Source organism: Myotis brandtii, unplaced genomic scaffold (assembly GCF_000412655.1).
Source record: "Myotis brandtii unplaced genomic scaffold, ASM41265v1 scaffold312, whole genome shotgun sequence".
NCBI classification, from domain to species: domain Eukaryota; kingdom Metazoa; phylum Chordata; class Mammalia; order Chiroptera; family Vespertilionidae; genus Myotis; species Myotis brandtii.
Genome location: NW_005361955.1, coordinates 795,634 through 810,845, shown reverse-complemented (window position 1 = coordinate 810,845; position 15,212 = coordinate 795,634). Strand labels below are relative to the sequence as shown.

Genomic DNA, 15,212 nt, shown 5'->3' with positions numbered 1-15,212 from the left:
AATTCACCATAGCGAAGATTTGGAAACAGCCTAAGTGCCCATCAGCAGATGAGTGGATTAAAAAACTGTGGTACATCTACACAATGGAATACTATGCTGCTGTAAAAAAGAAGGAATTCTTACCATTTGCAACAGAATGGGTAGAACTGGAGAGCATTATGCTAAGTGAAATAAGCCAGTCAGAGAAAGATAAATATCACATGATCTCACTCATTTATGGAATATAATGAACAACGTAATATAATGAACAACATATGATGAACAGAAACAGATCCTGAGACAGAGAAGCATCCATCAGACCGTCAAACCTCAGAGGGATGGTAGGCGAGGGTGGGGGTAAGGGGGAGAGATCAACCAAAGGACTTGTATGCATGCATATAGGCCTAACCAATGGACACAGACACCAGGGGGGTGAGGGGATGAGTGGGAGGGGGACAATGGGGGGATAAGTACACATATGTAATATCTTACTCAATAAAAAAAATAAAAAATAAAATATAGCATATAACTTTTAAAACTATGAAAACTGAATTCTGAAATACTTCTGGTCCCAATGATTTTAGATATAGGATTGTAAACCTATATTACAGGTAAGGAATCTCCAAACTATGGCTCTTCGGGCCAGATTTAACCTGCAGCCTGTATTTGTAAGGTCCGTGAGTTAAGAATTGTTTAAATATTTTTAGAGAGTTGTAAAAACAAAGACAAAAATGAAGAATATGTGGCAGAGCCCTTTCGTGTCCAGCAAAGCCTAAAATACTCCTCTCCAGTTTTTTTCAGAGAAGAGTTTGTTGACTTCTATATATAATTGACTTTAGCCCTGACAGTACTTCACAGGAGTGACTGAAGTACAGCTGAGTTCTCTGGAATAAACTGAATCTAATCACAATTTATAAACTTCCTGTGAAAAATGTGGGAATGCGGTGGCTCAGGAAAATTTAAAGTACCCATCTCTAGCAATGGCAAGCCACCCAGTGAAGAGCATGTAGCTTTTTTTAAAAAATATATTTTATTGATTTTTTACAGAGAGGAAGGAAGAGAGATAGAGAGTTAGAAACATCGACGAGAGAGAAACATCGATCAGCTGCCTCCCGCACATCTCCCACTGGGGATGTGCCCGCAACCCAGGCACATGCCCTTGACCAGAATCGAACCTGGGACCCTTCAGTCCGCAGGCCGACGCTCCATCCACTGAGCCAAACCGGTTTCGGCGAGCATGTAGCTTTGTAAATATGCCACCTCACCTTGTTAAGAGCTTCTTGGCATGTGGCTTTCATGGGAAGGCAAATCAGTAGTTCAAGAAATAATTCTTGTTCTTAGAGAGGAATCCTATTGTGTTCCATAAATGAACTATATGTTTAGTCCTTGCCTTTTCACTTCTTTTTTTTTTTAAAGATTTTTTTATTGATTTTTAGAGAGAGTGAAAGGGAGAGAAGGATGGAGGGAGGGGGAAGAGGGGGAGAGGGAGAAAGAGAGCGAGAGCGAGCAAGTGAGAGAGAGAGCACGCGCAAAACAGCGATTGGTTGCCTCCCACATGGTGTCCCGCCTGGGCTGGGGATTGAACCTGCAACCCAGGTACATGTCCTTGGCTGGGAATTGTACCTGAGACCCTTAGGGGCCAATGCTCTAACCACTGAACTACACCAACCAGAGCAGTCCTTCCTTTTTCCTTTGTACTTTTCTATGTTGTCCCATTTAGAACTTAAAAAACAAACAAACAAAAACAAAGTACATTCCAATAAGGATGATATTGAGGCACCAGTGCCTAATGTAAATAGAATTTGTGGGAACAGCCATTTTCTCCTAAAACTGGTTGTGAATTACCTGCCAGAACCCACATTCTTCAATGGGATGTTTACTTCTAGTTTGCTGGAAGGAAATCTTGGCAAGTGAAAGAATGAGGGCAGAGTTTCTCCTGCATTACACGTGTGGGTGATATAGAAGGAGTATCTAAGGGAACTAAAGAAGTGACCTGTCACATCTTTAGTTCTCACTGTGGACCACCCGCTAATGGAGTGTAACAGACTTATCTGAAGGTTTCATTTCTTAATTTTGCCTGAAGGCACTGATTTATTTGACAAATATTTACGATAATTATTACATTTATTTGTTATATACAAAGAAACTATGGGGTAAATACAGTTAGACAAAGTGAAAGAAAACAATAATTAAGATGGACTATAGGTTCCAGTGTGCTCAGGGCTATCCTTGTCTATAACTGTGGTCCCAACATAGTCAAATAGGATTCCTTTTTTACTCTTGAAAGTATCCAGGTTTGGACATGAAATTATATGGTCATTTGTTTATAGACCTATCCAGGTTCACTTCCTAAACACTGTGGGACTAGCATAGGATTCAGAGTTATAACCTATTTTCTCCTGAAGCAGTGGCCAACGTCACTAGTGAGAATAATACAAGTGAGAAGTTTGGGTTTATAAGCTTTTGCACTTTATAGCACTGCACATATCCAGACTTAGCTAGTGAATAATAAAGAAAACTCTTATATCAGGGCAAAATAGCCTATGCTAGCTTAGGAGCCTGGAACCAAATCTGGCAGGAGACAGGCTATGGTGATAGCCCATGAGAATGTGAGTGGGTGACTGAGGGCAGATGAAGAACAGACTAGACACCTGGCACCCTTACATACTTTCTCCACTGATCTTATAAACTCAACACATTCTGATTATACCAGGGAAAATGAAATCAGATGCTGCTATGGCCTAAGTCATAAAAAAAATAGAAAAACAACTATAAAACAAAACAACAAGAGTAGATCATAAACAAAAGTCTGCCTACACTGTCCCACAAATGTTTAAACAATGTCCCATAAAAAAAGGGCAGCTTTTTCTCTGTCTACTCTTTTGAAAGACTTTCTCCTCAAAAGCCTTCAATGGTTGCTTAAAATAATTTTGAGTTATTTTACTATATTTTGCACTATAAAGTGCAAAAGCTTATAAACCCAAACTTCTCACTTGTATTATTCTCACTAGTGACGTTGGCCACTGCTTCAGGAGAAAATAGGTTATAACTCTGAATCCTATTGAGCTCGCACTATTCTAGATGAAAAGATTACAACAGGCTTTAATTTTTTAAATTATAATTTTCATTTACTGAGTCCCTGTATAAATTTTAAAAGTACAAAAAAAGTACAGACTTCTACAAAATATACTCTTAGCAATCAGCTGTGAATCATGTTGCAGAAATTTAATGAAATCTTTAAAATTTGGCTTTGCTAATTTGAATTAACTAAGTTAAAACTGTGATAAATAAGATATAGTACTTTCTTCAAGGCAAGTTTAGATATATACTTCAAAACAATTTTTCTTAACAAATTTTTAGGGTATTATAGTAATGCTACATTTTGTTTAGAATGATTCAAAACTAAAGACTTGAGAAATTTTAGATCCTTTCAAAACATTTTCAGTTTCTAAGTATAACAATTTTTGTATATTGCTATCATAAGCCTATACTGTTTATAAAATATCCAGTAATTCATATATTTTTTACTACTATATATCAGGCACATACTAAGCCTTTATCCCTAAGACCAGAGGTTCTCAATCAGAGGCAATTTTTGTCTTTCAGGGTCATTTGGCTGTTTAAAGACATTTTTGGTTGTCAAATTAGAGGCATGTTACTGGTGTCTAATTGTGGAGGTCAGGGATGCTGCTAAACATCCTAAAATGTACAAGATAGCCCTTCACAATCTAGAATTACCTGTAGTAAATTGCCAATAGTGCCACTGTTGAAAAGCCCTAACTCCGGACACTTATAATTTGTGTTATTAAGACACTGGTAATAGTAGCTATTGCCAACACTCATTTAGTGTTTCCAAAGCTAAAAAACCCATAGTTTTGAGTGGGAGGAGAAAGGGGGGGCGGGGGGAGATAGCCTTGTTATAGTTGATGGATAGTTTTACATTATTTTTTTAAACTAAAGATTAACTCTTAGGAATATTATGAAATGTTATTTCCCCAATGCTCTATGATAAGAAATGTTAATATTTTAAGAGTAAAACAATCATACCTTTTTAACTGCTAGAATGTATCCTTCCTCTTGAAACATTTTAAAAAATTCACACATGAATGTCTCCTTGAAACTTGACTAAAGAAAAAAAAAACCACAGGATTTATATATATAATATATTAAGTAGAGAACTGAATACAGTGGACTATATCTTTAATAAAGCTGAGGATTAAGCCCTAAAAGGAGTCAATCATATATCTTAAGAGAGTTCTAGGGCTTGGAGCTGAAGATTGCCTCAATAGCGTTGGATGATTATGGTGCCCACGAATAAACAGGAGGCTCTAGCATCTATTTACCAGACCTGCTCCCCTTCCTAGAATCTGTCTGTAACAGGTGACTAAGACACAGAATCTATCTAAAAGACAGCTACTGCATCTGTGCAATCTATGCATTTTTGGTTTTGCTCTGCTTTTAATTTAGAAGGGAATGAGTTGAGAAGAAGGGGGCACAGGGTAGAACTACATTTAGAAGTGTGAATACAAAGCAAGGATGCAAAGACTTACCTTGCTTTTGGACAAACTCCCCCAGCTTCCCAAAGTCTGAATGGTTTTTGAGATGAGAGTTAATGTTCTAATTGTCGGTGCATCCTAGAGAATGTAAAAAGACACAAAACTCCTGTTAAGTTTTAAAAAACCAGAATTTGTATAAAAATGTAGAACAGAGTGAATGGGCTACATTGCTCTACAAACAATGACTAAAAATGTTCATTCAAAGCAATGTAGTTAAAATCTAGCTAAGGATGGGCATAATTCATTGGACTAAGGAATAAAGAGACTAAAGAAGCCACATATAATTGATAATTCCTCCAAAAGTAATTATATTTATGATGTGTCACTTTTGAAAGCTATAATTTAATCAATATCATATATATGTTGTTTTGTATAGTATGGCAGCTTGAATTACCTAATAAATTGTATTCACTTTTGAAATGTCAATGGCATCTACTTTTTTCTACCTTATAACTTAAAATGGTAGTTCCCAATCCACTTCTAAACATATTCAATAATTTATATGGTTTATGCAATCAAGACTTTCCACCTGGAAGCAAAGACCTAAATTCAAATTAGGCAATGAGAAGTCACCTACTTCATATCGGATCTAAGCAGAGGGTAACTATTGGGTTCATTATCCAAGGTGGAAATAGTGACCTACTGTGTCCATGTTAATGCAACCCATGTTTTAAAATTAGTGTTTTTTAGCAATTATTCATTCATGTGTGTGTATACACACACGTGTACATGCCTGAGTGCCCGTGTTTTAGCAGCAGGCCTAGCTCACTTTTGATATATTTCTTAGTAAAACTACACTCACCTATTTAGTCTTTAATCTTCTGCAATCTGATTTTCTTCTCTTTTACTATACTAAAACTGGCTTCTCAAAATTCACAGAACTTCTAAATGTAAAATCCTATGAACTTTCATTGGTTTTCCTCCCCAACCACTCTATAAATTTCATCACTGGCCTTGACAATGTCATCACCCCAGGTTCCTAGGATCCTCACTGGCTCTCAATTTGTATAGTAGGAACTGTCTATACTTCTTACCTGGTGCTAATCAGGTGTTAGGTTTAGATTTATACATGTAGCTTTAGATTACATACCTTATATATTTTCCCTATTTCCCCAATTAGAATGAGAGCTTCTTAAAAAGAAGGGATAAGGTTATACTTTAAAGTAAACAATATATGCCAGTATGAAGCAGACCTTCTGGCATATGAAAAGTGATCTAAAATAACAAGAGTTTATGCTTAGAAGGACTTTACTGCAACATCTGTTACAGGAATATGCAAACTAAAGTCTGAATATATGGCAGGGTCACAAGCTCAGAGGTAGGAGTTCCATTTATGTCCAGAGCACTGCTGCGAAGCTTTTGCTTCCCGAGTTCAGTACAGCTTCAGCGACAGAGTCATAGACAGAACAGCATGTGGACAAAAGGACACTGGCCCTCTCACTGCTGCAGTTACTCACAGACCGTTTCTTCTTTGACAAGAAAGGATATGTTGCTGCCAAAGCAGCATGGTCCATTCAGTTCTCAAAGTTAAATGAGTGGCCAATGTCAAGAGGAGGAGTGGACCTCAGAGCCCAGTTTAACCCCCAAAACCATGGGTCCTCTATACACTGTATCAGTTGGTGAGTTTCTTTCTTTTTTTTTTACATAGAGATGGGTGTGGCTATGGAGGTTAGACAGGGCTGGCTCAAAGAGACTTATAGGTTCTACTGAGGTCTTTATCCTGAACCTAGGACAACCATGGCTGTGGGGAAGGGAGCGTTGGAGGGATGAAAGAGGAGGGGTTTGAAGGCTTACAATCTAGGGCAGGGGTGGGCAAACTTTTTGACTCGAGGGCCACAATGGGTTCTTAAACTGGACCGGAGGGCCAGAACAAAAGCATGGATGGAGTGTTTGTGTGAACTAAATATAAATTCAAAGTAAACATCATTACATAAAGTACGGACTTTTTTTTTTTTTTAGTTTTATTCATTTCAAACGGGCCGGATTCGGCCCGCAGGCCATAGTTTGCCCACGGCTGCTCTAGCCACTGAGACAAACCGGTTAGGGCTCGGTGAGTTTCTTAAGGGCAGGGAGGTCTTTCTCATCACGGCCTCCCCAGTGCTGAGCAGTGTTTGACACAGTATAGGTGCTCCAACACCTGACTGCCTAAGAGGGGTAAGTAAGCTCACACACTGGGAAGACTGACTGAGTCAGAATTTGGTTTAATTCCATTCAAACTGAGTGAGATCAAATAATATTTTATTAGTTGTTTGACCTTGGAGATATTACTGAATTGTGATTTGCTTCTCTGCAAATGGGGATAACAGAATTTACCTCACAGGGTTATTGGGAGGACTAAGTTAAAACATATAAAGTACCTAGAACAAAGCCTAGTACAAAGTAAGAACTAAATAAATTTTGGTTATTATTATTTGTTATACAAATCAGCAACAAAAGCAATTAGATAAGATTATAAAATATTTGGGACATAAAAGGTTAAAGAATCAGCAGAAATACACTGTATGAGAATGAAACACAAACAGGAAAAATAAGGAGTTTTAAAGTGTTAAGAAATGTAAATCTATGTGGTGTAGACTCCTGTTTAAGTAATTAAGTAGGACTTCACAACAAAAAGATTATATGCTTTAAAAGAGTTTTAAGTTTCATAGTTATAATAGCATCTCAGGTGAATAAAAAGCAAAAATATGGAGATACGAAACAAATTATGTTCCAATAAAAGTTTCTAAACCTTTTAGAAATGAGCCTCTTTTAACTTCTGTAAGATTTAAAAACATCTGCAAGGTTAAACTAAACATATAAGTAATTTAAAAAATTACCCTTATATTATGGAAATTTACAAATATACACAATAGCATATGGAAAATGTAATGAATCTTCTTTGTATCCATCACCAAGCTTCAACAATTATCAATATTTTATTATTCTGTGTAATATGTTTTAACAGCAATAACAAAAAATAGAATTTTCAGCCTTCTCTAAAAGATTAAAATGGTCAAGAAAAATGCCCAGTGAATTTAAGTATAAGAAAACATAGCTAAGTGTAAGTGGCCTATTTTACCTTTTCTTCATTTTAATAAAAATAAATAAAAATGGAATAAAGCTTTGAGAAGAACAACACTTACTGGATGGTGAGGTCGCAAATGAAAAGTATGAGGTGATACTACGGCTACAGCAAAGAAACGAAGAAATACAAAGCTGCTCACTGCAGAATACTGAACATGAGGGTCATCTGCAGGAAAAAAATGGTGAAATGTCATGCACAAAAACACTGAATTAAAAAACAAAGATGACAAAGTAAAAAATATTGAGAAAACATGTAAACTAAATAGGAGATCAATATAATTTGCCTAGTCAGGACTGAATTGATGAGATGATAGTGATGATTATGACTGAATTAAAAGAAAAAATCCTATGACTAAAAAAAAAAATCTAAAATCACTAATAAAATGAAAGGCAAAGCTGCTAGATTTTCAGAAATATTTTAATTTGGAAACATACTTCTTTCCTCAATCTGCAAGAAGAGACTCCTGAAATTACAACAAAAATAAAAGTAGTATCTAGCACTACCTAGTGGCAATACTGAATCCCTGAAGACTTGGATAGGAGATTTTCAGTTTTAGGATATTGTTTTAATTTTCCCCTCAGAAATCTTGATTATATCAAAGACTATGCCATTAAAACAATTAGGCTAAAACCTTTACTTTTAAAAAACTATCCATATTCCATCAAAACCACAAATGAAATGGAGACAACTTGGGCTTTGAACATTAACTTACAGCTTTCATTTCAGACTGGAGCCTATACTTAACCCAACAATCAGATGGGAAAGAAGCAGGTGGGGAGAGCACGAATGTCTGGATTTGGTTTGAGTTCTAATTCTTGTAAGTCACTCAAAAGGCAGTCACGGACAAGTCATTTATTTGTAATTCTTCAATACTACCTGCTCCCCACTCATTGCCTCCCCGCTTCCCAACCCATCTTCTTCCCAGAGTGATAAGGACAAATGAGAGACTATAAAAATTCTTGGTAATAAAAATATCACTACTGTAATCAACTGAGGATATGAAGACATTAATATTTAAGTCAACAACAAGTCAGTCAAGGAGATACTTTTGCACTTATGAAAAATAAAAAATGTGTTTTAGATTATTTACATAAACAAGAATTAAACAGATAAAGCATATTTTAGGCCAAGATAACTGGGTAGAGTTCTGTGCCTAATGCACACTTTGGAACAGACCAGACCCAGGTTGGAGAACCTGCTTGCCCACTGGCCATGTCATGAATCTTGTGCAAGTTACTTAAACTTCTCTAAACCTGTTTCATTATCTACCTAAGGGGAGCAATACCTGCCTCATGTGGTACTGTATAGATGAGAGTAGGAGATAATATAGGCTAGCATGTGTCTGTTCAGTCACTAAGCATTCAATGTAGTTACCATGATCTAACTCACCAAAATATAATTTCAGTCAGCATTTCATCTTTCCATATGTTAGTGTCTCTGCTCCCCTTATTTTTGTTTCAAAGAGCAGATTTAGTATACTTATGTGAGGTCAAGTGTTTACGTCTTCACTATAATTAGTAAAGTCATCTAGATCTTAATTTATCTACATGCTAGTTGGACAATTCAGCCCCACCACCTTAGCACTGGGTAAATTTAGTGGAGGGTCAGATAACTGCACACACGTGTACACATTCATACTTAAAAGAACGTGATATGCCTTAGCCGGTGTGGCTCAGTTGGTTGGCGTGTCTTCCCGTACACCGAAAGATTTCAGGTTCAATCTCCAGTCAGGGCACACACAGGAGGCAACTGATCAATGTTTCACTCTCAAACTGATGTCTCTGTCTGTCTCCCTCTCCATCTCTCTCTCCCTTCCTCTCTTTCTAAAATCAATAAAAATAACAAAATCTCTTCAGATGGTTATAGAAATAAATGTAAGGTTTCACACAGCTGGGTAAGATTGATAATTTAAGTAGCTGCCTTATCTTCCCCCTCCTCCCTTTGCCCTACTACAGGTAGATCTGGAAAGACAGCTATAGCAAGTTTACTTACTTATCAGAGATGCATATAATTAGAATACTTCTAAGTATTGACAATCAGAGATAGCAACTCTTAATTTTATAAAATGTTTCTACTAAGCAAAACCTTGACAATGCTACTGTGCAAAATTAAAACACGCCAGTTACTGACATATGTACCTCAAAATTCTATGTATATTACAACAGAGATGTTTTTAATGTCTAAAACCATTTCTGTAAAAATTTATCACCCCCAAAACCTATAATTCTCAAGCTGTCAGATCTAGTCATTTTTATGGAACTAAAAATTCTCACTATCTGAATGTATTCAAGTAGAAAAGGGATTTAGTACAAATAACAAAGGTGTTTTTGTTTATTATATTTAACAATCTCATAAGCACCTGGTATAAAGGTTTATTTATATAATGTTATAGTTCTAAATTTTGCCTTTCTTAAAAAGAATGCTGATTTTGATTTGTATAAAGTTGTCATTATATTAAATAAAACATAATATATGTTTTGAGATTGTAAGAAAATTAAATCAGATGTTTCATTAAAAAGCAAGAACTATTTTGGAAAACTAAATAAGACTGTACCTATAAACCATTTCACATAAACCAAATACACAGTAAATCTACAAAAAAATCAAATACTGGAAAAGAAATGGCATGATGTAGTAACACAGGCACTTACTAGGAAATCTTTGCGCAGCCATTTGCCGTAGAGAGTAGAAGACATCACACATCACAGTGGGGCAGCTCATGCTTGACTTTATAATTGTACTGAATAACTTGTCTACATAGTAGCGCAGATTTTCCTATAGGTTTTAAAAAGGTAAACATGAAGATTTTGACTTTTACACATCTTCAACAGCCTTCATGGAAAAAATGCAATGAAAAAAAGCTCAATTAGGCAGTCACTATCTAGTATTCTAGAGCTCTGCTTCCCTTCTCTAAACTCATTCAGTGAAAGGACAATTTACATCTTGACCTCATTTACTGATAATATATCAGATGTGGACATAGGTAGACATAAGTAAATGTATGGGCTAAACCACACAAGAAGCGACAGAAAGTATAATGATCCCGGGGAAATTAGGAAAACAACTCAGATATCCAGGCACACAGACATTGTGGCACTGTTACTGACTGCAATGAAAACTTGTGACTCTTCCCAGAGGCAACTTTAAGTGTTGGCTGACCAAGTCATTGTGCTACTTAGTTTGATCAGTTTGAACCTAAAGGACCGACCAGAATGAGGCTGAAACTAGATGTAGCCTTATTCCACTACTATTACTAGAGCCAAAAGGAGACAATCAAGAACAAAAATAAAGTGAAACTTGATGAGGAGATAACAACATTCTAAAAACTAGACACAGGAAATGCTGCTAATGGCATAGGCATTATGTAAAGAATAAAAAGCACTATTTTCCTCCATATAACATTACTACAACATAAATGGGAGATAGGTATACTTTTAAGGCCAATTTTAGTGGACTTATAAAAATAACAAGGACTTACCTTATTATTTTCTACATTATCTCCCTCTTTCAATCTAATAGGATCAATTTCACAAGATTTTGACGATTCACATATCTGAAGAATAGATTAATGTTTCATTTAATGCTTTTTAAAATATTTGGCAAAATGAAAATACTTTTCTGATAATACAAATTAATTGTAAAAATTAAAACAATAAACAAAGTTTAAAACTCCCATCCAGAGATAATATATACAATATTCCTGAAGAACTATATAGAAAAAATTTTCATATATATGAAACTCAAGCTAAACAGAAATCCAATAACAAAAAACTATGTAGATTATACTACAATGTGTCTTTTGAGTAAAATTCCACTGATGAAACAGTAAATAACTTATTTTACTTCTAAAGTGCTCAGCCTTATTCTTTCACTAATACATGAATGGATATATCATTCCCATCAATAGATCACTAAATGAAACAGGTGTTATAAGGCCACGCAAACTATTGTTATCCGAGTATGTATATTCATTCCATACCTCATCTAGAATAGGTTTTAACGTTACTTTCAGGTAGTGCCCTCCCACTATTTTCATCATCTCATCTAGACATCGGGTAGCCAAGGAATTTCCTCTAAAAATTGTGTTTGCATCTCTGAAATACAAGTAGAAATAAGGTGAAAACAAGTGTACTAAACAATGGCTGTCAAATCAATAATATGAGATATCTGACTTGGTCATATATACAATCTTAGTAATTTTTACCATCCATTTAAAAGCTTGCTGCCATTAGGATTTTCAAACTTATAAAAACCATTTAATGAAAATATAAGAAAACAATTTTTTAAAAAAAGCATCGGATGGAGGAACTCGGTTGGTTGAATGTTCTGTGCACTGAAAGGTTGCTGGTTTGATCCCCAGTCGGGGTGGGATACAGAGGGTAACAGATCAATGTTTCTCTCTCACATTGATAATTTTCTCTCTCTCCTCTCTCTCTCTCTCCCCACCCCTCTCTTTTTCTAAGGATATCCTCAGATAAGAATTTTTTTAAAAAAGCAAACCATATTTGTGTTTACAACAACAGTGTAAGACTGTGACAGGCACAGGAGGCCACCAGATTGTTGTTTTTATAATGCCACACCTGCGCACATAAGGGTGATACAAATGGACAAGGAAAAAGAAACTTCTGACCTGCTATTTTATTTGCAGCATGTGAATCATTATAATAAGAAGCAAAGACTAGAAACAGGAAATTTTGACACTGAGTTAAAAAACACACCAACAAACACCTATCATTAATTGTTAATTTTACTGTTGGTGAATACTGTTTGTTAATATAAAGAATTCCCTTTTATTAATGCTAAGCAGTTCTTTTTAGACTATGATATGGTAAAGCTGGTCAATACAAAAGAAGAAAGATTACAGAAACAGTTTGACAAACTAAAGTTTAAATTCAATAGCAAATAATTAACATTTAATATAACTCTTACTGTGTATCCTTCAAGTCTAATTCAGCCACTGCAGTGGCAAAAGGAACAAGTTTATCATGGTGCAGCAACAGTCGTACAAGGGGCAAAACAGCATCATTTTTATCTCGACATATTTCACCCAAAATGTAAGCAGCTGAGGCAGATATTGGCTGGAATATAGAAAGGTAGAAAACAGCACAAAATCAAGGAAATGTAACTAAATATTCAATCACTAGCCTATAAAAGTAATTCAAATATGTTCATCTATATATATAAAAGCCTAAGTGACCATTACGGCCGTAATGACCGGGTGCTATGATGCACACTGATCACCAGGGGGCAGACGCTCAACACAGGAGCTGCCCCTGGTCAGTGCGCTCCCACGGTGGGAGCGCCACTCAGCCAGAAGCTGGGCTCATGGCTGGCGAGTGCAGAGGCGGTGGCGGAGCCTCACCCGCCTCCGTGGCAGTGCTAAGGAGCAGCAAACCAAGTGGTGGTAAGGAGTGAGCAGGCGGGCGGTAAGGAGCAAGAAGGCAGGTGGTTAGGAGCAAGAAAGCAGGCGGTTAAGAGTGAGGAGTCCTGGATTGCAAGAGGAATGTCTGACTGCTGGATGTCCAACTGCAGCGATCAGGCCTAAACTGGCAGTCGGACATTCCTCGAGGGGTCCTGGATTGCCAGAGGGTGCAGGCCAGGCTGAAGGGTCCCTACCCCTGCCATACAGGAATTTCGTGCACTGGACCACGAGTTAACTATAAGAGATAAATTTAGAACACATATTGGAATCACTATACTGTCGTTCAGATGAACTAAATATACATATATGTGTACAGGGATGGGCAAAAGTAGGTTGAGGGTAATTAATAAAGTGGGTTTACAATAATTAATAAATTAATAATACAAGAATAAACTCTGTGTTTTTTTTTTTGCGATGCTCTAAATTGTCTTTCTTTTCTTTTTTTTTAATTTTTATTTATTTTTTGCTAAAAGTATTACAAAGGGTATTACATATGTGTCCTTTTTTTCCCCCCGCCCTTGACAATCCCCTGCCCTCCCTTACCCCCCAGTGTCTTATGTCCATTAGTTATGCTTATATGCATGCATACAAGTCCTTCGGTTGATCTCTTACTCCCCTCCCTTCTGCCCCCCAACCCTCTCTGGCCTTCCCACTGCAGTTTGACAATCAGTTTGAGGCAGCTCTGCCTCTGTATCTATTATTGTTCAAAAGTTTGTAATGGTCTTTATTATCCATGAATGAGTGAGATCATGTGGTATTTTTCCTTCATTGACTGGCTTATTTCACTTAGCATAATGCTCTCCAGTTCCATCCATGCTGTTGCAAATGGTAAGAGTTCCTTCTTTTTTACAGCAGCATAGTATTCCATCGTGTAGATGTACCACAGTTTTCTAATCCATTCATCTACTGATGGGCACTTAGGCTGTTTCCAGATCTTAGCTATGGTGAATTGTGCTGCTATGAACATATGGGTGCACATATCCTTTCTGATTGGTGTTTCTGGTTTCTTGGGATATATTCCTAGAAGTGGGATCACAGGGTCAAATGGGAGTTCCATGTTTTGTTTTTTGAGGAAACTCCATACTGTCTTCCATAGTGGCTGCACCAGTCTGCATTCCCACCAGCAGTGCACAAGTGTTCCTTTTTCTCCACATCCTCTCCAGCACTTGTCGTTTGTTGATTTGTTGATGATAGCCATTCTGACAGGTGTGAGATGGTACCTCATTGTTGTTTTGATTTGCATCTCTCGGATGATTAGTGACTTTGAGCATGTTTTCATATGTCTCTTGGCTTTCTGAATGTCCTCTTTTGAAAGGTGTCTATTTAGGTCCTTTGCCCATTTTTTGATTGGATTGTTTATCTTCTTTTTGTTAAGTTGTATGAGTTCCCTATAAATTTTGGAGATTAGGCCCTTATCAGATATGACGTTGGCAAATATGTTTTCCCATGCAGTGGGTTTTCTTGTTGTTTTGTTGATGGTTTCTTTTGCTGTGCAGAAGCTTTTTATTTTGATGTAGTCCCATTTGTTCATTTTCTCTTTAGTTTCAAGTGCCCTAGGAGCTGTATCAGTGAAGAAATTGCTTTGGCATATGTCTGAGATTTTGTTGCCTTTGGATTCTTCTAGAATTTTTATGGTTTCCTGTCGTACATTTAAGTCCTTTATCCATTTTGAGTTTATTCTTGTGTATGGTGTAAGTTGGTGGTCTAGTTTCATTTTCTTGCATATATCTGTCCAATTTTCCCAACACCATTTATTGAAGAGACTATCTTGGCTCCATTGTATGTTCTTGCCTCCTTTGTCAAATATTAATTGAGCATATTGGTTCGGGCTAACTCTGTGTTTCTTGTACTCACACCTGTTAAACCACTTTTCCCCATCCCTGTATGTATATGTATGTGTGTGTGTGTGTGTGTGTGTGTGTGTGTGTATATATATATATATTTTTTTATTGTCTTAACTAGAGGCCCAGTGCACAAAAATTTGTGCACTCGGGGGGGTCCCTCAGCCCGACCTATGCCCTCTTGCAGTCTGGGACCCCTTGTAGGATGTCCACCTGCTGGCTTAGGCCCGCTCCCTGGGGGATCGGGCCCAAGCTGGCAGTCAGACATCCCTCTGGCAGCCCGGCAGCCCTCAGGGGATGTCCACTTACCAGCAGGGAGCAGACCTAAGCTGCAGTCGGACATCCTTAGT

General features: G+C 37.0%; 1 protein-coding gene across 2 annotated transcripts in view; it reads right to left on the bottom strand.

The window, feature by feature from the left end:
• The window catches only part of RASA2 (RAS p21 protein activator 2), a 198,458-nt gene that overhangs the window by 24,397 nt on the left and 158,849 nt on the right, over positions 1–15,212 (bottom strand). For both annotated transcript variants that reach the window (XM_014542697.1, XM_005869997.2), the window contains exons 16-22: positions 12,529–12,677; positions 11,579–11,693; positions 11,078–11,152; positions 10,251–10,374; positions 7,658–7,764; positions 4,530–4,613; positions 4,027–4,104 (exon numbers count right to left, since the gene is read on the bottom strand). In XM_014542697.1, the coding sequence (XP_014398183.1) occupies positions 4,027–4,104; positions 4,530–4,613; positions 7,658–7,764; positions 10,251–10,374; positions 11,078–11,152; positions 11,579–11,693; positions 12,529–12,677 (732 nt within the window). The remainder of the gene's footprint in view (positions 1–4,026; positions 4,105–4,529; positions 4,614–7,657; positions 7,765–10,250; positions 10,375–11,077; positions 11,153–11,578; positions 11,694–12,528; positions 12,678–15,212) is intronic.